The following is a 19,688-nucleotide window of genomic DNA, read 5'->3' on the forward strand; positions in this document are numbered from 1 at the left end:
AAAGTTTAGATTGTGTCTTTTTCTTCAGTCATTTTTAGCTGTACAGTGTTGCCAACTGAAGCTCCTTTCCCAAGCACTGTAGGGATGTCATGGATTTACCTAAACATCATGCAAGCCACTTACTGAATAGCGCTTTGCAAGTAATGCTGCTTTGTTTGTCTGTGTTTTCCTTTAGAGCAGAATCATAGAATCGTTAAGGTGGGGAAAGGCCTCTGAGATGATCGACTCCAACCAGTAATTCTTGAGATCCTCTTGTTCTTTTCTTGTGTGTTTTTCAGCTCTCTCTGTTTTTGTGGGCATGTGCTGTGGTTTTATAGTCAAGAAGATAGAAATCTGTGGATGACTGTGTGTGCACAGAATGTTGAGGCTTCTGGGGAATGTAATTAAGGCCATGAAGTTGCTTATGTGTATTTGATATTCCTGATTGTGCTTTTGACACTCTTGCTTTTCTTGATTGTAGATTGGACTTCCCACATAGTTTCCAGCAGATTCTGTTCCCCAAGGCGGTTGATCACGGCTGATGGGATAATTGACCACTGGATCGATGAACAGAAATTCACTGAGATGACATAGGGAGGGGTGTCAAGGAAAATGGTGCAGAAAAAGAGAATCTGCCCCCGCTTACTGGACTATCTTGTCATCATTGGAGCCAGGTAACGTAAAAGAACCTCAGCAATGCTTTGGCCTGGGAATAAATAGCCTTACATCCATTGATGAAGCCTTGCTTGATGCTGAGGAAATGCTGTTTGAAATGTGTGCAGAATGCTACCCTAAGGGTCGCATCTACTTGGGCCAGGGTGCTTTTTGAAAGATACTAGTGCAGCCAAAGGTTTTTAATTTGTTGTCCTTAGACTTCTTTTCCAGGGTCTGCAAAGGGTGACTAAGAAAAGCCAATTTATATAAATACTGGCTATTTCTGGTAGCCAGTATATCTGAACTTCTTTGCTTTTACTGGCGTCAGGACAGAGGGATTCACAAATTGAAAACACTGAAAGCTAAATGCAAGTAAAATACTAGTTTTCTACTAATTTTACTACTAGTAGCATACTAGTAGTAAAATACTACCACTTTTCTAGCTTTTGAAGTGTAGTCTGTAAACTCAGCTTGAAAAAAAATAAATCTGGAACTTGCCTTACTTGGCTCTTTCTCTCTCTAATACTTATTTAATCCTCATAGGAATGACATGAATGCTTTCAGTTTTTTAAAGTCTTATTAACTACCAATAGATAAAATGTTATGCTTATTTACTTAAAGTGTGTATGAAATGTGGAGTTGATAGGTGTTCTGTTTGTCAAACACACAATTGCTCGGTAAATGTTACTTTTCTTTATTCAAAGTTTATGCAGCTGCTTTCTGTGAGTCTCTTTAGTAAGTGTATCCCAAAGTCTATTTTGCTTTCATTTCTAAATATCAGTGGTTTATGTGCATCAGCCTGTTGCTTTACTTCTTGCTTTCTTTTCAGAATACTTTGAATGCAATATTTAAATAGGCTAAGTGGAGGAAATAGCATAATCCTAACTAATAGTTATTTTTATTATTGCATTTTAGGGACAGAATAATAGTTAAATTACTTTTTAGTGTCTATAGGAAAATAACCAAGTTTTCCTACATGTGTGTCACCAACCAGAAAAAGGAGGAAGAAATGTTAATTGCCTCCTGCAATGACATTTATAGTGTCTGATGTTCTCACTTAGAAATTTGCTTGTATCACTTCTGGACTCCCACAGTTTTCTTGCTTTTTGTCAGCCCATGGTAGCTAAACTGCTACTGCTCGGAGGTCTGTTGTCTCATTAGTCACTTCAGCAAATGCTTATGGTAAGAGATGGAGCTGACTGAAGTAGATTCTACTACAAAGTCCTCAGGAGCTCCATGTGGCCTCTACTGTTACCTCTTTTTATCCACTGTGCACAAATAGCAATGCCTTTTGCAACTATTCTCTTTTATTAGATGCAAATGTTCTCAATGTCTGAGAAGACTCTGTCCTTGTAGCTAATATTACTGCAAAAGAAGTGGTGATATATTCACTGGTACTTCATTGATGTCATTTTTTTGACCATTTACTGTGAAATAGACTCTCTAAACCTTACCAGCATTATTTGATATTTGTTCTTCAGCAGATGATGCATTAGTTGTGTCTGCTAGCATATAAAAGCTTTTTAGTGTTTCATTTTTCTTTTCATACAGTATTTCAGTACTTAACTATACAGGCAGTATAAATCTTGTTAGGAATTTATGCTTCATTATGAAAGCATTTCTACTTTTTCTGTAATAAAATATTAGTTTGGGAGAATTAGTCAGCAGAGCTATTTGCACCAGTTTCTTTTATAAATTAGGAACATTCCATTACTACTTGTTTGTTTTTTTTCATATCTATTATATGAGAAAAACAAGTGTAATTTGTATTTTGAAATAGGCAAATCTAAAGTATCAAAATGAGAAAATGTCTGGTGTCATATCCCATAGGGGAGTGATGGTGGAACCAGGTCTCCTACCTTCCATTTATTAAACATGATACTAAATGCTAATTACTTTAGAAAATGATGAGAGATCAGACTATAGCAAAGAGGTGAAACCAAAGAGAGGTTGCTCTGGGGACAAGTTTTTCTTCTTTCACTATTTGGATCTCCTTCTGTATCTCTGGCAGTTATTCATTAACTTTCATGGAAAAGTAGTGGTAGGAAAATTGTTAATATTTTGAAAGAATCTGTTCTTCCAGTGGAAAATTAGGAAACAACAGTACTGCCTTTCTGTCTTTGTGTTCCATTGGTACACAGTGGTACAAAGATTAGTGAACCACAGTGTTAATAGGTCCACATGTTACCACACTGCTTTTATAGTAACTTACACTTTAAGTCCAACCTGAAAATCAAAGCTAGAAATATATATGGCTATCGTTGCTAGGACTTTTTAATGAAAATTTTTTAGGATGAGGTCCATATCACTCCACCATTCATCTGAGTTCTTTCCTTGTAAATTCTTGTTTTCCCAGTTAGGAATTGATACTGGATTTTCTCATTTAATTTTTCATCTTGTTCATAAATGGCTGAAATACAGGGGCTTTTCATCTTACTGGATGTTTGGAGAGGGACAGTGTATTTCCTGCCAAAGTGTTGCACAGGTCTCCACCTGTGCAGCTAACTTAATTTTGAAAGTCAGAGTCAGGGAAACATGACAATATAGAGTTCCCCTGGGAACAACGTACTCCTGAAAGTCCTTTTCTCAGTCAAATTTGAACACGCTCCTTGCTGGGCCTTGATAATGATGGTATATGCTTAGGCTTCTTTACTTGACCTTTCTGCCTTGTGCTAGCGATTGAGCATTGTGGACAGTGACTGAGAAGCTGCACTTTCCCTGGATAGTAGGGGAGAGAAGAGACAAAGATGAAGCTGAGCCCACAGGCTCCTGACATGTTAGTAGGAAGTTCACAAAGATTTTTATTGGTATTAATCAACTATGTGTGGGTTTTTTGCTTGCTTCTTTTCTAGGCACCCAAGCAGTGATAGTGTTGCTCAGACTCCCGAACTGCTGCGACGTTACCCTCTAGAAGACCATGCAGACTTTCCTCTACCACCTGATGTTGTGTTCTTCTGCCAGCCAGAAGGATGTCTGAGTGTGCGGCAAAAACGCATGAGCTTCCGTGATGACACCTCCTTTGTCTTCACCCTCACAGACAAGGATACAGGTGTCATTCGCTATGGAATCTGTGTCAACTTCTACCGCTCCTTCCAGAAGCGAGTACCCAAGGAGAAGGGAGAAGGCACAGGGGGACATCGAGGTCGGGAGGGACAGAAGATCCCTAAATCTGGAGAGGCATCAGCACCCCAAGAGGAAGTGGGCACTGAGAGTTCAGAGAGTGGTTCTTCACTGCAGGCTCCAAGTGCAGAGTCTACCCCTGATGTGAATCGATCACCGCACAGTAAGCGTCTGGCCAAAGGCAGTCATCGCTCTCGGAACAGCACCCTGACTTCACTGTGCATCCTTAGTCATTATCCCTTCTTTTCCACATTTCGTGAGTGTCTCTACACCCTCAAGAGACTTGTGGACTGCTGTAGTGAGAGACTGTTGGGCAAGAAGTTGGGCATTCCTCGTGGGGTGCAGAGGTATGTTGAGATGGAAGAAAGAACTTTTTCTGCCTACTGTTTGTGTCCAGGGCTGCAATTGTCTGCATGGCAAATTGTGGGTGCAGGTATGGTTGCAGAAGCAGCCAAACACCAATGGTTGGCCTTTTTCACTGTTTTAACCCAGGTTCTTGTTAGGAAAAGGAAATTTTTATAATGATGTCTTTAAAACTTCTCTGATTCTGTAAACTGATATGATTTTCATTTTTGATACACCTAAGGAGGCACTACCTTTCTGACAACTGAAGCTGAGCACTGATGCTGTTATTGTTGCTTTGGCATTTAAGCTCTGTGGCAGAGTACATCAAGACTGATTCTCTGGCAAATTAGAAACAGCCAAGAAATAACAGAGAGAGTTTCCGCTTGGGGCAAGAGGGTAATGATGAAAATGTGCTTAACGAGCTTATGAAATAATCTGAACTTCAGTGTGGGAGAGAAAAGACTAGAGAAGCAGGATCAGCTGAAATAGGTCAAAGTACAATATTTGAAGGGGAGAGCGAGGAGAGGTAGAAAAACAAGGGAGTTGTCTAGGAAACATATGGGAATGGTTGTTGGTAACAGCAAATTAACAGGAACTTGGTGTATATTTAATGTAATATATTAATCTTGCGTATCTTCTATTTTAGTGTTGGGTATGTTACAAAAGCTGTTGCACTGTAGGGTAGAGAAGGAAAAACGTTTATATGTATTTCGGTCAAGGATGTATATCTGTGCTGCTGTGCCTGGAACCTATATTCCAGGATGATATTTGCCTTTCCAATATGCTGATTGAATAGAAAAAATATGAAACGAAACTCTGGAGAAGGAGGGGATTATCTCAGCAGGAAGAGGGACAGGGCCATGAGATAGTACATAATATGAATTAAGTAGCTTGGTACACTCCAAATTAAACTTGTCAAAAGCAAAAAATGACAGGATTATTATAATTTTTATCTTTATAAGCTCTTTACATTTTGCATGAAATGTGTCCCATTCATAGAGCAGTAGCCTGTTTCTCGGGTTACTGCCCTGGAATATTTCTAGGAGAGTGTTCTGGGCTAGTATGACTGATTCCTGTGTTAGCAGATTTATCACCTGAATCCACTGATGGGGAATAAATTATTCTGTCAGACCAAAATTTCCCCTCTCCCCTATGGAAGTGTCTATTAAGGAAGTTTATTTTGTCACTTGATTTAGTCTGATAATTACTGAGGCAGAAAAAATACACTGAATTTTGTTATTTTCCTCAACTCAGTGAGCTCATATGATTTTTTGAAAGGGGTGGTAGAGTATTCCGGTGTTTGAGTGGCATGTGTTATATGAAAAGTTTGCTCTTATTGGACAGAATGCTTAAAGAGGAGAATTGAGTGATGAACGAGGAGGGCAAGAGAAGGCATAGTGAGCATAGATCTCTTGGAAAAGTAAAACAGCAGGTTTGAATTACCATGTGATTTGCTAATGGTGACCTGGAAAAGTAGAATAGTTTTGAAGTGGTGGCAGAATAAAGGTGAAACCGAATCCTCACTGCTGTCAAAAGGTGGAGCATGCCTCTTAACAACCCAATGTCTCGTGCATGACAAGTGGCTGAAGGAAGAGTGGAGGACGAAAAGTGTCACAGTTCCTGAGAGGTGTATCATGTACTTACTGTAATCTCAAATTGCCCTTATTTTGACCCATCCAAATTTCTCTAATTATTCTTCATTTGTGAATCTTTTTTCTTTTTTTTTTTTACTTTTTTAAAGTTCTGAACTGGAAGGTAGAATCTCTAATTTGAACCCATACCTTTCTAAGGGATCTGTTGCAGTAACTGAAAATATTTGTCAGGCTGAAGTTTTTTGCAGAATGAATACAGAAGGTTTGCAGCCTTCACTGTTCTACAGCATTAAGGGCTGAAGTGTACAACACCCTTGCTTCCCTCATCAGATGCAGTTTTGAGTTTTGAAGCTCTGAAGGTGCTGAGCAATGCCGTATATGATTTTTGGCCAACCCATCTGGGAGCTACAGGTTTGCAGATTGCTAGCTTAGGGCATGGAAAAATTGCTGCTTATTATGCTAAGGTACCTAAATGTTTTCTGCACAGCTTTCAGAGATTTAGCTGAAATACGTCCATTTCTGCCATGGATTATTTAGCTCTTAAGAATGATGCAGCACAATTTAGGATAGGATGAAGAAGAATATTTTATCATGGCAAAACATCTGGAATATCTTGGGTGTGGCATATTTTTATTATCTCATGTTTAATTCCTATTCTTGCAAAGATTTCTAGGACTGCTGGAAGCAGAGCTCTACAGTCAGTCTGCCACTGTTCTGTATGAGATAGAAAAGTATCCTGTGTGTCTGCTGAATTTCAAGTAAATGAGAGGGCAATGAGATTTTGTCAGAGATCTGGACCTGACCGAATCCTTTAAATGAATGAAATGAACTCTCAAGTGACATACTTGTATTGATTCCTGCCACAGAAAGATTTATACTTCCCCACAGTGGTTGTCAGTAAGCTTAAATCTCTATCTTCCATTCCACCGTGTAATCAAATGTTTATTAGTTGCCTCTTTTAGTTCTTTGTGGATCTACCCTTTCTCTGGAAGAGCCTTGCAGAATGGCTGTCAAGAGAAACTGTAGGAGTCTTAACCTTGTTCTCCCTGTACAGGGATACGATGTGGCGGATTTTCACAGGCTCTCTCCTGGTGGAAGAAAAGTCTAGTGCGTTGCTACACGACTTGCGGGAGATTGAGGCTTGGATATACCGTCTGCTCCGGTCACCAATGCCCGTTGCTGGTCAGAAGCGGGTGGATGTGGAAGTCTTGCCGCATGAGTTGCAACCAGCTTTGACCTTTGCTCTGCCTGATCCATCCCGCTTCACCTTGGTGGATTTTCCATTACATCTGCCTTTGGAGTTGTTGGGAGTGGATGCCTGCCTGCAGGTGCTGACCTGCATCCTTTTGGAGCATAAGGTAAGAAGGGAAGAGTAGATCTTTGATAAGTATGTAGGAAGCTCTGCCCTCTTCAAAACCAGCATAGGCTGGATGTGTAGAATAGCTGTCTCCCTGCACTGCCTGGAATCAGCTTGTCTATGGCAGTGGGGGGAAGAAATAGATTCTTCTGAAGTTCCTGGTTTGAAAAGTTCTGTTCTCACTCCAAAAAGCATCTGAAGCTTGTTTTAAGACAGATTAATGGAGAGTTACCCAGTTCACAGCCATTGAATTGGAGCCTGCAGGCTGTGATCTTTGTATATCCCTGAGGGAAGTATTAGAAGTGAATGGTTGCTGCTGTGCTAATGGGAGTTTCTTTGGTTGCAGATTGTATTGCAGTCCCGAGATTATAATGCGCTTTCAATGTCTGTGATGGCTTTTGTGGCCATGATCTACCCATTAGAGTACATGTTCCCCGTGATCCCTCTGCTTCCCACCTGCATGGCCTCTGCAGAACAGGTACTTATTTTTCCTTTGTTGCTCTCATAGAATAGAGTGATTCAAAGCAGTAGTAAACAAACGATGGACTGAATGGCCACAGATCCACAATATTATGACAAGTATTTACGACCCCACCTCACCCTCCTCCACCCCCACTTTCCCCCACTGAGAATTAACATTTGTGGGGAAGGTCCAGAGTAATATTTAAGGATGTTTGAGGGCTCTTGATTCAGAGTTTAGAAACTATTGTCTGCAATTTAATCTTTTCAGAAATATCAGCTGGGAACCTGGGTTTTGCCAATAGTTGGCTCTTTGCCGGAGCTCATTATTTTGCTTGGAAAAATAGAATTCAGGCCATCTTATTACTTCAGTGCTATCCTGTAACTGATGCTGCAGGTTTGTGCTTGTACCACCCCTTGGAGGTGACCAACTGTTCTAGATTTAAAGAATAAATTAGCTTCCCAAGCCACTGGTCTCAAGCTGCTACGTGCATAATTGATTTAAACCTTTTTCCTCTGCTGATTTGCTTTTTTCCTGACCTGAGAATGTATTAGTCTGCTGCTTTTCAAGTTAAGCTCTTACTCTGAACATTTTTTCCTTGGTCCATGATAAATGTGGGAAACTGTTTCTGAAGAGCCATGTAGTTACATCCTGGGGAGGAGAGGAACGTGGGAGGTGGAAATGTATGTTCTTCTAGTTGAACATTAAAGCTTTCTGAGCAGGAACTTTTATTCTTTTTTTTTTGGTAATGTTTCTATTGTATGATATTAATTACTTATTTATCAATGCCTTTTGTGTTGTCTGCTCTATTGTAGTCAATAAATAAATATTTGGGAAGAATGGTAATATCAAATGCTGATCTTGTCCTTAGTAAAGTCCATCTTTCTCTCAGTTGCTTCTAGCCCCTACGCCTTATATCATTGGTGTTCCAGCAAGTTTCTTTCTTTACAAACTGGATTTTAAGATGCCTGATGATGTTTGGCTTATTGACCTGGATACCAACAGGGTAAGTAGTACCCATCAGGACTTGTGGCTTTGTTTCCAGGGAACTGTGTACTTTCTTCAGTGTACCTACTGAGAATTTAATAGTGCCTGCCCTCGGTCTGTCTTTGCCACTCCCATCTTAGACTTTAGGGTTCCATTCCTTATTGTGTCTCAAGGTTCCCATCTCTTTGGAACCTTGAGAAAAAGGTATCCTTTTTCAGTTAATCCATCTGGCTATCTCATTAGAAGATAAATCCTCAAACAAATGATAAAGCTTTCTTCTTGACTACTTGTGAGACTGTTTCTTATAGTCCTACCTAAGAAACCCAATCTGTTCAGAGCCTTCCAGCAGCCTTGGTTGTCATGATTCAAATGGGGCTATGTATCTCACTTTCTACAGAAGTATGAGCAAGGCTAATTCCAGGGAAATGTGTAAACCATCATCTACTTGATGGAAAGTGTGAGTTCATTCAAACTTCTCTTTTTTCTGTGGTAAAGTAACTCCACTGTTTGGGATACTGTAAACAAAAACAACCATAGAGAAGTGAACATCAAAGTGAAATGCGGCTGTATGTGTGTCAGATTGTGGTTTTTTAATTATTAATTATTTTACTTTATGACTTCTATTTCTTGATCTCTAGGGTGGTGGAGATTCAGGAGATTCCGTTTTGGAAATGACTGCAGATAGGAATTTTTAGTTTGTTGTTGTGCTTAATTCCAGGTGATTGTTCCCACAAATGCAGAATCTTTGCCAGCACTGCCAGAACCAGAAGCTTCAGAGCTGAAAAAGCATCTGAAACAGGTAATATGCACTTTGAGGAAAGGACTCAGATTCAGTAGAACTTAGCAGATGTAGTCTTGCCCAGCTCTTCTGCTATAGTGGGTAAGAATGCCATGCAAATGTAAAGCTGAAATGGCCCTGTACACAATAGATAGTTTCTGATTTTTACTGTTGTTTGGGGCTAACTTATTTCCAGTTGGTGCAGAAAGTTCCAGATTCCTCCTTTACGTTTGCCATGTGGGCTTTAAACTCTGACTTGATCCATCAAGCTATGATCATCTTTGTTTCCCCTCCATTCACAGATCTGTGTGTGAGGTCTCAGTCTCTCCTCTCAGGTCCTGCTAAGCCATTAATCAGCTTGGGTCATCCTGGCTGATCGTGTCAAGCAGGTTTTATCTCTTTATTTCTGTTTTCCTTATGCACGCTGCATGCAGTATCTAAAGGTAAAGGTGTTACTAATGTGATGAGGTTTGCTCTTTCCTCGTAGACCAAGAGAGCAAAGTGTGTAACCTCTGTCATACCCCAGTACCTGCTGTCAGCACAGATGGAAGTGATGTGTTGCCTGGAGTTTTGTTAGAACAGCCTTCCCCCCACTGCTGCCTCACCCCCTTGCAATTTCAGGCACTCTTTAGCAAAACTCTCTCACTAGGGTAAAGTTGGGTATCAGAAGAACAAATTGCAGTTTTTTTGAAGCCATATTTAAGATTCTCAGAGTCTGCACTCAAATTCAGCTTACATCCCTATGTGTTCCTTATGGGCATTATCATTGTTTACCATTGGCAAAGAAGGAGTGCTGCTGGTTGCTGTACAAAGTAGACAAGAGAAAATTGTGGCCCACATCACTAAGGTTAATGTTTTGTGTGCCTTTGGGTCTTAGAGTCAATTAATGAATTTCGGGATATCTGCTTTTAAACTGTAGTAGGAAGGTCTTAGCTGCATCATTAAGGACAGCAGGCTTTCCAGTTTCCAAAGTGGCAAGATGTGAATGTTTGGGGGTGGGGCAGTTAGACCTCTTTCCTAAGATGTGCTTATTTTGTGGTCCCTTTTGTTTCCTCTCATTTGTGATATTTGGTAGTAATAGATTTTTTTTTTTCCTTCCATCTGTTTCTCTGTGATCATGTGTTCGTCTTGGCTCTGATGGGCTGCTGTGGTGTTATTATATGATCTTCCATCTTGCCTCCAGTGTCTGGTTAGCATGACTGCAATCACTCAGAAACAGCTGCTCACTCCCGACAACAAGGTTCTTTATTTTATTCTTTTCCCCTCAATTTTCCATTTTACACTTTTCCTTTGGAGGTTTTGTTTTTTGTTTGTTTGGTTTGGTTTTATGTATTTTTTTTTCAATGAAAAGACGAAGCCTCAGTGGGCAAATGGGATACATGAGGAAGATTTAGGATAGGTCTGGGTGTCCAGGACTGATTTATCACTTGTGCTGCTCCAGTGTGTATCCATGAAAACTTTATGAGGGTTGAAGAGGATGTTAGCTTTATGGAGAGATGAAGACTCCAATTAGATGGAAAGTGGAGGTTTGCAGAGATACAGGCAGATGTTTGTGTTAAAGTGTCTTCACATTGTCCTGGTATATGAAATTCACTGGCTGAATGGCCAAGTTGCAAGGCAAGTTTCCAGGCCTTTAGGTCCCAAGATGTATTCAAACTGCACATGGGAATAACTTTACAGTAAGTCATATGCGGAGCCATACTGCTTGTGATCCTATTTGGTCTATCTGTTTTCATGTCAGGAATGATCTATCAAAGTGGACTTCTGTGCTACTCCTTGACTGGCTCCAGAACTGTTTAAGCAAGGAAGAGATCATTATGACAATAAACATAAAGGAGGGCCTGGAGATATTTATTGACTCAGCATAGGAGGTGGTTTAAAACAAATTAATGGAGCATGCACAATTGTTGCAATTGCCTAGAGGGCAGGGTAGCTGTGATCTCTCTTTTGTTCCTTGAATAACTGTTCTTGCTGAATGTGTGCATAATGTCCTTCATTAGGCCCTGGCCAGCATGAGTCTGAATACTCAGCCCATTCTTAATCTAGAGAAGTTCCAGGAGGGGCAGGAGGTGCCACTGCTGCTGGGAAGACCACAGAATGATTTGCAGTCTACTCCTTCCACAGAATTCAACCCCCTGATCTATGGAAATGATGTGGACTCTGTTGATGTGGCTACCAGGTGAGGCTGAACATCAAGGTACCACTGAGTCTTCATAAAAAAGTACAAACACTTCTATGGGTGAAACAGCATCTTCCAGATTCTATTGCAGATTCTACTTTACATCATGGGGGGAAAAAGAGCAGAAATTACAGTGTTTATCTCAGATCTATTAACTGCATGAACATAAGTGTATCTTGAGGGCATTTTCCTATAAATCATCCACTTTACCTGGATTTGTCAGTCTGATATTGTATCCTCAGCTTAAATCACAAGCCTTGAACTACAAAAAAAGCTGGAGACTTAGTTGTCACCTCAGCTAGTGGATATGAGAATTATACCCTTCATCCTTTGTATTGGTGAACTAGGTGGTGAGTTAGAATGAAGTGATTTCTTGGGTCTTGGTTTGTTTTTTTGCTTTTATTTTTTTCAAGATAACTGTTTTCTAAGACGACTTAGGGTACTATTCTTCAAAGGTTTGAAACATTGCCTATTGCATAACTTTTAAAGCCTCTCTGTCTTCTTTTCTGTTATGTTCTGTGTTTTTATCTGATATATTGTTCTCTGTTTCTTTTTAGAGTTGCTATGGTGAGATTCTTCAACTCACCAAATGTTTTGCAAGGTTTCCAAATGCATACTCGCACTCTTCGTCTCTTCCCACGACCAGTGGTGGCCTTCCAGGCAAATTCTTTTCTTGCCTCTAGGCCGAAGCAAACACCTTTTGCAGATAAGCTTTCCAGAACACAGGCAGTAGAATACTTTGGAGAATGGTCACTCAATCCTACTAACTATGCTTTCCAAAGAATTCATAACAGTAAGTTTCAGTCTTGTCTTTCCTGCACTTGGACATAATGCAGGAACTTAAAAAGCAAAGAGATTCTAGGGAAGGACTTAATTTTGTACCGTATTGTTCCTGAGGGGAGGGAAATTCAGTTCAAAGAATATTTTTCTATTTTTATGTGTATATTCATGTTTCTACCAAGTTAGCTCTGCTGTTTGCAACTCCTTCAATTAATTTTAGCTTTTTCTTGTTTGATTACAGGCTTCTTAGAGTAGAGACTGTCCCTTTCTTTGTGCAAGAGTCAGTAAAGGGTAGTTTCACTGTGAATGAAGCCTTTGACACCAACAAATTAGTTCAATTAATGCTCTCCTTGTATTTTGTGCAGACATGTTTGACCCAGCCCTGATTGGTGACAAACCCAAGTGGTATGCTCACCAGCTGCAGCCGATCCACTATCGAGTCTATGACAGTAATTCACAGCTGGCTGAAGCACTGAATATCCCAGCAGAGAAAGAAACAGATTCTGATCCCACTGATGACAGGTTAGTAGGGAACATGGCCCTAGAACACATGATAATTACTTCAAATTGCTTAACCTCTCTTCCTACTTCATGTTTGCAGCCTTTTCCTTTAGCTTGCCAGGTTGCTGTTTAATTTCTTCTGTCTGGGTGGAGTACTGACACTGAAGTAAATTTTTGCACTGCTCTGTTATCACAACAAACCTCTTAACCCTTTGTTAGTGTCGTCATTTAAAGTGGTTCTCCATAAGTATTTTCCTGTTTTCTTTTGCTACCTCTATGCCACTTGACATTTGGCATATCCTCACACCCTAAGATTTTTTTTCTTCCATGCTGTTCCTTCTCTAGTTATTTCTATTGCAGTACTACAAATACTCCCACCCATCCTACCACTCTTTCAAATCTCTATTCCCTGCCCACAGTTATGCAAAGCTTGTTAGTACTACCCACTGCCTGCAAACTCCTTGTGGGTTCAGTAAAATGAAAGGAAACTTTTTTGTTATAGTAGGTTTTGGCCATATTTCCTGGAGTTTTGTGATTGTTTCATTATCCTTCGTTCTCTCCTAGTCTGTGAGATATTTCGGGCTTGGACTTGCACATATTTTACATTCTACACAGCACCAGTGGTGCTAACAGAGTGGCTTTTATCATTAGTGCAAAAAGGAAATGCTTTTATTTGTGATTTCCTATTCTCTTGAAGTTGACCTACATAAACACATACATATTTTGTGAATTAATGCACCATTCTCTGCTCACTTATACATGGCCTCATTAACTTTGCTAAGAGGCTTTAAATTCCATCTCTCTTCATGTACCTGAAAATTATATTTTATGCTCTGACCTTTCATGAAGCTGGCTTGTGAAATTTGCTTGTAGATATTATAATATGAGATTTATCCATGAAGACAGTGCCAATTCACATCTTTAAAATGTCAGGCCCTGCTGTTGCTTTTATGCTGCCACTCATCTCTCTTTCTCACCTGTTGTGGCAGTGGCAGTGACAGTGTCGACTATGACGACTCAAGTTCCTCCTACTCCTCCCTTGGTGACTTTGTCAGTGAGATGATGAAATGTGACATTAATGGTGATACCCCAAGTGAGTAACTTTGAGCTTTACTTTCACGAGGTCCACGTGGGTTCCCTTTCACCATTCATCTGCACTTTGGGAAAAATACTTCCCCTAAGTCCCTGAATCAGAACAAGGTATTGTTCCATTGAGGTCTTGCTCTGAGGTAGAAGTGTGTTCTATACTCCTTCAATATCCAGGGGTAGGCTGAAAAAGGACATTTCTCTTGCTTAGAAACAATGCCCTACAAAGGACGCTGTGGGGAAGAAGAACAGAAATAGGTGCTGCTGAACAAAACTGTCTCACTAGATCTGGAACCAACCTGCTGTTTCCAGTAAATACTGTGCAATATGGGTAACAGAGTGTGAGCTGTTTTCTGCCCCTGCATATTGGTTCTCAGTCCTGGCTTTAGTGTATCACTCTATCCTAACGGAGACAAAAAAATACATTCTCTGTGGCTTGTATGGAAGCTGCATAAACTCTCACTTTCTTCAATAAAAATCTAGGAGTACCAAAACATTTCTTATGTCCCAAGGACAATCATAAGCTGCAACAAAAGAAGCTCTACTTGGACATAAGGAAAGGAACTTCACGCTTATTTTAGTTAAACGGGTTCCCAGGATCACCGTAGAATGTCAAGCCTTGAAAACTTTCAAAACTCAGTGGGACAAAGCCCTGAGAAACCTACTTTAATTTTGAGGTTAACCTCTGCTTTGAGCAGAGAGTTGGAATAGGTTACCTCCAAAAGCCCTTTACAACCTAAATTTTTGTACAAGTTTATTCTGGTGAGCAGTACTCATCTGCTAGGGGTCTTTAGTTAGTTGGACAAAAGGCTGAGGAAAAAAGTGTTGTTTAATGAAAAATAATGTGTTTGCAGATGTTGACCCCCTGACTCATGCAGCCCTTGGTGATGCTAGTGAAGTGGAATTTGATGATTTTCAAGAATATTCAGGGGATACGGATGAACAGACCATGGACAGTGAGAACTCCCAGGAGAACAACCAGCCTCGTTCAAGTTCCAGTACTACAGCCAGTAGCAGCCCCAGCACTGTCATCCATGGAGCAAATCATGTGTGTACTGAGATGAGTTCAGCCTCAAGATCAACATATTAGGAGATAAAGAATGGGAGAATGCACATGGTTCTTTCTGAGAAGGGCAAAAGCTAATAGGACTGTGAAACCATGCACAGATTAAATTGCATGCTCTCCCTGGACTTCTGAGGAAGGTGGAGTTTGCTGGTACCCTTTTGTGCTGGGATAGACCATTCCTGTACAAAAAGTTCCAATGCATTGAAAAATGCAGCACTAGCAGAGAGAAAAGGTCCAGGTTGTGACTACAGGAATTCCTTTTACAGAGTCTGGAAAGACCTGATGTGTTTAGAGGAACAGAGTGATGTGGGGAAACTTATGAATCTGTGGTTGGTTGAGAAGAATGGGAATTGCTTGCATAACCACCAAACATGGTAATGGAAAGCCATTATCTTGAGCTAAGACTTACTATTCAGATCTGGTTTACAGGGGACTAAGTCCTGAGAACAATGCACAAATACTGCAGTATATATAAAGTCTTAGGTTAGAGGCACAGATAGTGGGGATGGGGGGGGGGCGCAGTAGCAAGCATCAGAGACTGTGCAGACTTCCCAGTTTGAAATAATTGTTCTTGTCCTGCCCTTCAGTTGTATGTAATGCAAACTAGCGAACAGATCAATGATTTGAGTGGTCCACAGGAGGCAGCAGACTCGGCAGAAATAGAAGAGAAGTTGGCTGCTGGATTTTCAAACCACCTCCCTTCCTTGCCACTGCAACCAAGCTTTCCCAAGATAAGCTTGGATCGTCGTGAGAGTGACATTGCAGCTGGCAGCATGAGCTCCTCAGAAGGGGTGGTGAGGAAGCGAGAGTATGACAATCCATACTTTGAACCTCAGTATGGTTTTCCTACGGAGGATGAAGACGATGAGCAGGAAGAGAGCTACACCCCAAGATTTGACCAGAATCTCAATGGAAGCAGGTGAGTCCTCCTTGTCTCCTGCCCTTCTGTACAGCACTTTTGGTTTTTCTGTCTGCTTCATGTAGTTTAACATTCATTCAAATGTCTTTTGCACCTGAAATGTGTTGTTGATCACTCTCATCTAATATTGAAATACTGTCAACCCTTCTGGTTTGAGTAAAAGCACTTGCTCAGTTCCCTCAGTTCCTTGCTTTTATGTAAGCAGTAGGAGCTATGAGAATTATCAGTTCTTTCTAGAACATTCTAGCGTATGACCTACTGATTTCTGAAAACCATTGAGCAATTTTTTTTTGTGTGAAGCTTTGTCTTTTGGGGGAAAGATAGTATAGTGATTCATGACAATGGGTTTTATTGTTATTGCTTTCAAAACAGAACCATTTCACCCCCAAATCCACCAATGCCTTTTTGTAGACAAGTTTTCAGCATGCCCTGAAAGTCAATAAGAGCCTGAATGTAAAGATGTTCAGTTCTCTCATTTTTTTCTTTCTCTTGTTTTTTCTTTTCTTTCCCAAGAGGTACAGGTAGTGTAGTGAAAACTGGTGGGGAATGAGACCAACATCAGTCTCCCACAGTCATACAATGTGCTGTTTTGGGATGGGAGGGGGAAATGCTAATAATCGTTGTACTTAATTTCTTTAAAGGTCTCAGAAGTTACTCCGGCCAAACAGTTTAAAACTGGCCAATGATTCTGATGCAGATTCAGATTCCAGGGCCAGCTCCCCAAACTCTACTGTCTCCAACAACAGCAGTGAAGGTTTTGGGGGCATCATGTCTTTTGCAAGTATGTACAAGTGCATTCATTAAGCCAGTTTTATTTATTATATTAGAGCTTACAGAGAGATGGAATAGAGGGATTGCTAGTTAAGAGAATGACTTGGTTGTCAAATTGTTATCAACTCCCCGGAAATCATGTGGGGAGCCACAGGACCTATTTATCTTACACTACTGACAACTACTGCTTTATGATTTTTTCATAAAGTAAGTAAGAAGGACTTTGTTTATGTAGTTAGCCCCTTGAGTTGGGTGGCACTTCAGGGCACAGATGAGAAATTCTTTCAGTTTCATTCAAAGAAAGCATCTTGCTGATACAAAAATCTTACAGTGGTATGCCTTCCATGCTGCCACATTGTGTGTTTAGGTGCCAAATTCAATTTCTTGACCGTGCTCACCTACTTTCAATTATATTTTAATAAAAAACCCTACAGACATGGAAAACTAACTTAAGAGTTTCTTAGTAAGAAGACATGGCCAGTTGAGTCTTGCACTATAGCGGAGAGCGGTGAAAGAAGTTTGCAGCAGTGGGGAAAATATGCTGGATGTTCTGGTAAAATGACTGTTACTAAAATAAGGCTGCAAAAAAACAAAAAGAAGGAACCAAAGCAAATTGAAATAGTACGCTGACATTTTAAATAAATAACTTGAAGTGTTAATCAGCTCCGTGATCTAAATGTGATGCTTTCAGGCTGTCTAGAGGCTTAACCAGATGGTGATAACATTATCATGTTCTTAAGATTTGTCTGTACCAGGTAGAACGTATGTTTTTTCCTAATAAATGAAAAACTTCTATTTCAAAAAGCATGGTTCTGTGACAGATTTACAGTGTTTCACAAGACACAGTGCACAGTCCTCACTTCAGAGGTACAGGTTTGGAGATGTGTCACCCTTTTTTCTCATGTGGCCCAGTCATTCCTTTGCCCCCAAAAAGAGGATCAAACTAGAAAATACAGCTAAAGTGATGTTATCTGTTTAAGTGCAGGAAGACAGGTGGACATTGCTATTACATTTAAGACTCAAAGATCCAACAGCAATTATTGTGACGTAAAAGCTGAAACTTATGTTTTTGTACAGTTTAGAATAATCTGGTTATAGATTTGGTTGCAATGTAAATGAGATCATGTTATGCTTGTGAGACTTTTGGGTAATAAAGAACAACTTAATCATTAAGGATCTGGAATAAGATGGTGAATTACAGAAAACTGTGTGTGTGCAGTGAGCACTAGGCATTTAATTTTTTCTTCTTCTGTCTTAGGCAGCTTGTACAGAAACCACAGCACAAGTTTCAGTTTGTCCAACTTAGCCCTACCAACGAAAGTTGGGAGAGACAAGAATACTCCTTTTCCCAGCCTGAAAGGTAACCATTTTTCCCTTTGTCTTCTACAGCCTTTACTGTTCTTGTGACTTGGAAGTCTGAGGTCTTACGTCTAACAGTAATCCTGGGGGTGATGCATTTTCGTTGTTTGGGTAGTACCTGTCTTAAGAATCAAGCCAGTATTTGATATTTCTCAGTCAGTCTTCTTCCTAAAAATTGGGCTGTGTTGGGATGGGAGAGTGTCTGGTCTAGCCTGAGTTAACAGATACATTATGAATGTTGGTTTTGTTTTGTATTTTGTTTTGGTTTTAAGTACTTAGTGTAAAGAATGGGAACCAAGAGGTAGGTCCTACTTTTGTGCTGCCACTATCTTCATGACTAGCCTTAGGTAATTTATTAGAGCAATGATGCTGCCTTTGTAAGTGGGGATAATGCCATCCTCCCATGGAGACTGCAGTTTACGTGAGTTTCTGAAGTGTTTGTAGTCTTTTCAGATCACTAAATAGAAAATCAAATTATAAGTATACTTCAGCTCTCTCAGAGTGAAGATCAATCCCTAGCACATGTACACAATCTTTTCATTAGAACATCTGTTTGTCTGCAGTATCAACAGTTAATATGTCTGAATGGGCACTAGAGAAATGACCCTTGTACCATGGGAAGTTAGAAAGCCTGGTCACCCTTGTACCAGCTGTAATAACACAAGATGACTGAGCATGTGCTGGTGCCCTAGTGCTGAGACCTTTTCAGATGCTAAATTGGGGAGAGATTTTATTTTGCCTTTTGAGTTATTCTGTCTGATTAGAACGTACTGCTTTTGTTTTAATATGTTGATTTTTTTTCATTTATTTTTTCCTCCTCATCACTTTTATCGGTAAAGATTACTTTAATCTGGAATTGGGAAGGGATGTGGATGAAGGTTGGTATGATATTTTGCTGACCTTTGACCTTGTAGAAACAAAGACCAAAAGCTGGATTTTGTGTTTCTGCTTTGGACTTTGTTTTTGAGACAAGTAATCATTCCCTATATGTAAAATGAGGAGTAACAGGACTGGTAGGGTGAAAACACTAGCAGAGACTCTGCACAGCTGTTTTTATCAACCTTTTACCAGTTGGTTATGTTTTCATGTCCAGTTGTGCTGGATAAGAAACATGCTTCATGTTGGGGTTATTTCCTTGAGTAAACTTAATGACTGATTCCATGCATTGGAAGAAAACAGTGATGGGGTTTGCCATTCCACGTTCATGCTTTGTGCCTCATCTTCTGCACTTTGATGTTCTTTTCTTGACTATTTTAATCCTGTAGGGCCTTTGAAGTTACTATGCAGATATGAGGATGGGATTTCTGTGGAGTAGCTCAGTCTCTTTTATGCATGTGCAAGTGTGTGTGTGTGTGTGTGTGTGTGTTTGTGTTCATTTACATGTGCATGCTGGCTCACTGGGATTCCCACTGGGCACTTCAGTGGTTTTTAAATGCTTTTGTCTTTATTGTAGAGATATAAAATTGCTGCATTGTTCTTGCCAAGTATGTGTTTCTAACTGTAATGGGAAATGATGCTGGGACTCCATCTCATTGCTGCTGTTTGACCACTTTCCATCCTCCTTTTTAATTTTTATTTCACACGCATCCATTAATATTTTTTCTTCGGTGATGCAGATGTTTTTCATAGTGCTATTCAAACACAATACGTGCAGCGATGTCCTTGAAGATGCAATACATTGGTTCCACGATACCAAATTTCAAGTCAAGCACTATCTCTTAAGTTATTCTGGCCCTTGTGGTCTTGGGCTTTCAA

The 19,688-nt window shown here is 40.1% G+C and overlaps 1 protein-coding gene across 36 annotated transcripts in view; it reads left to right on the forward strand.

The window, feature by feature from the left end:
- Positions 1-19,688, forward strand: part of MADD (MAP kinase activating death domain) — a 72,554-nt gene that overhangs the window by 12,838 nt on the left and 40,028 nt on the right. For 9 of the 36 annotated variants that reach the window (XM_017810620.1, XM_017810653.1, XM_017810849.1 and 6 more), the window contains 16 exons: positions 461-653; positions 3,486-4,100; positions 6,745-7,048; positions 7,394-7,525; positions 8,400-8,513; positions 9,213-9,293; positions 10,456-10,512; positions 11,273-11,451; positions 12,009-12,244; positions 12,597-12,753; positions 13,719-13,825; positions 14,673-14,866; positions 15,472-15,803; positions 16,445-16,584; positions 17,833-17,934; positions 18,773-18,811. In XM_017810620.1, the coding sequence (XP_017666109.1) occupies positions 592-653; positions 3,486-4,100; positions 6,745-7,048; positions 7,394-7,525; positions 8,400-8,513; positions 9,213-9,293; positions 10,456-10,512; positions 11,273-11,451; positions 12,009-12,244; positions 12,597-12,753; positions 13,719-13,825; positions 14,673-14,866; positions 15,472-15,803; positions 16,445-16,584; positions 17,833-17,934; positions 18,773-18,811 (2,851 nt within the window). In that variant the 5' untranslated portion in view covers positions 461-591. The remainder of the gene's footprint in view (positions 1-460; positions 654-3,485; positions 4,101-6,744; positions 7,049-7,393; positions 7,526-8,399; positions 8,514-9,212; positions 9,294-10,455; positions 10,513-11,272; positions 11,452-12,008; positions 12,245-12,596; positions 12,754-13,718; positions 13,826-14,672; positions 14,867-15,471; positions 15,804-16,444; positions 16,585-17,832; positions 17,935-18,772; positions 18,812-19,688) is intronic. The other 27 variants (XM_017810765.1, XM_017810820.1, XM_017810813.1 and 24 more) reach the window with 10 other exon arrangements.

This window comes from Lepidothrix coronata, unplaced genomic scaffold (assembly GCF_001604755.1).
Source record: "Lepidothrix coronata isolate B3197 unplaced genomic scaffold, Lepidothrix_coronata-1.0 Scaffold1, whole genome shotgun sequence".
Taxonomy (NCBI): Eukaryota; Metazoa; Chordata; class Aves; order Passeriformes; family Pipridae; genus Lepidothrix; species Lepidothrix coronata.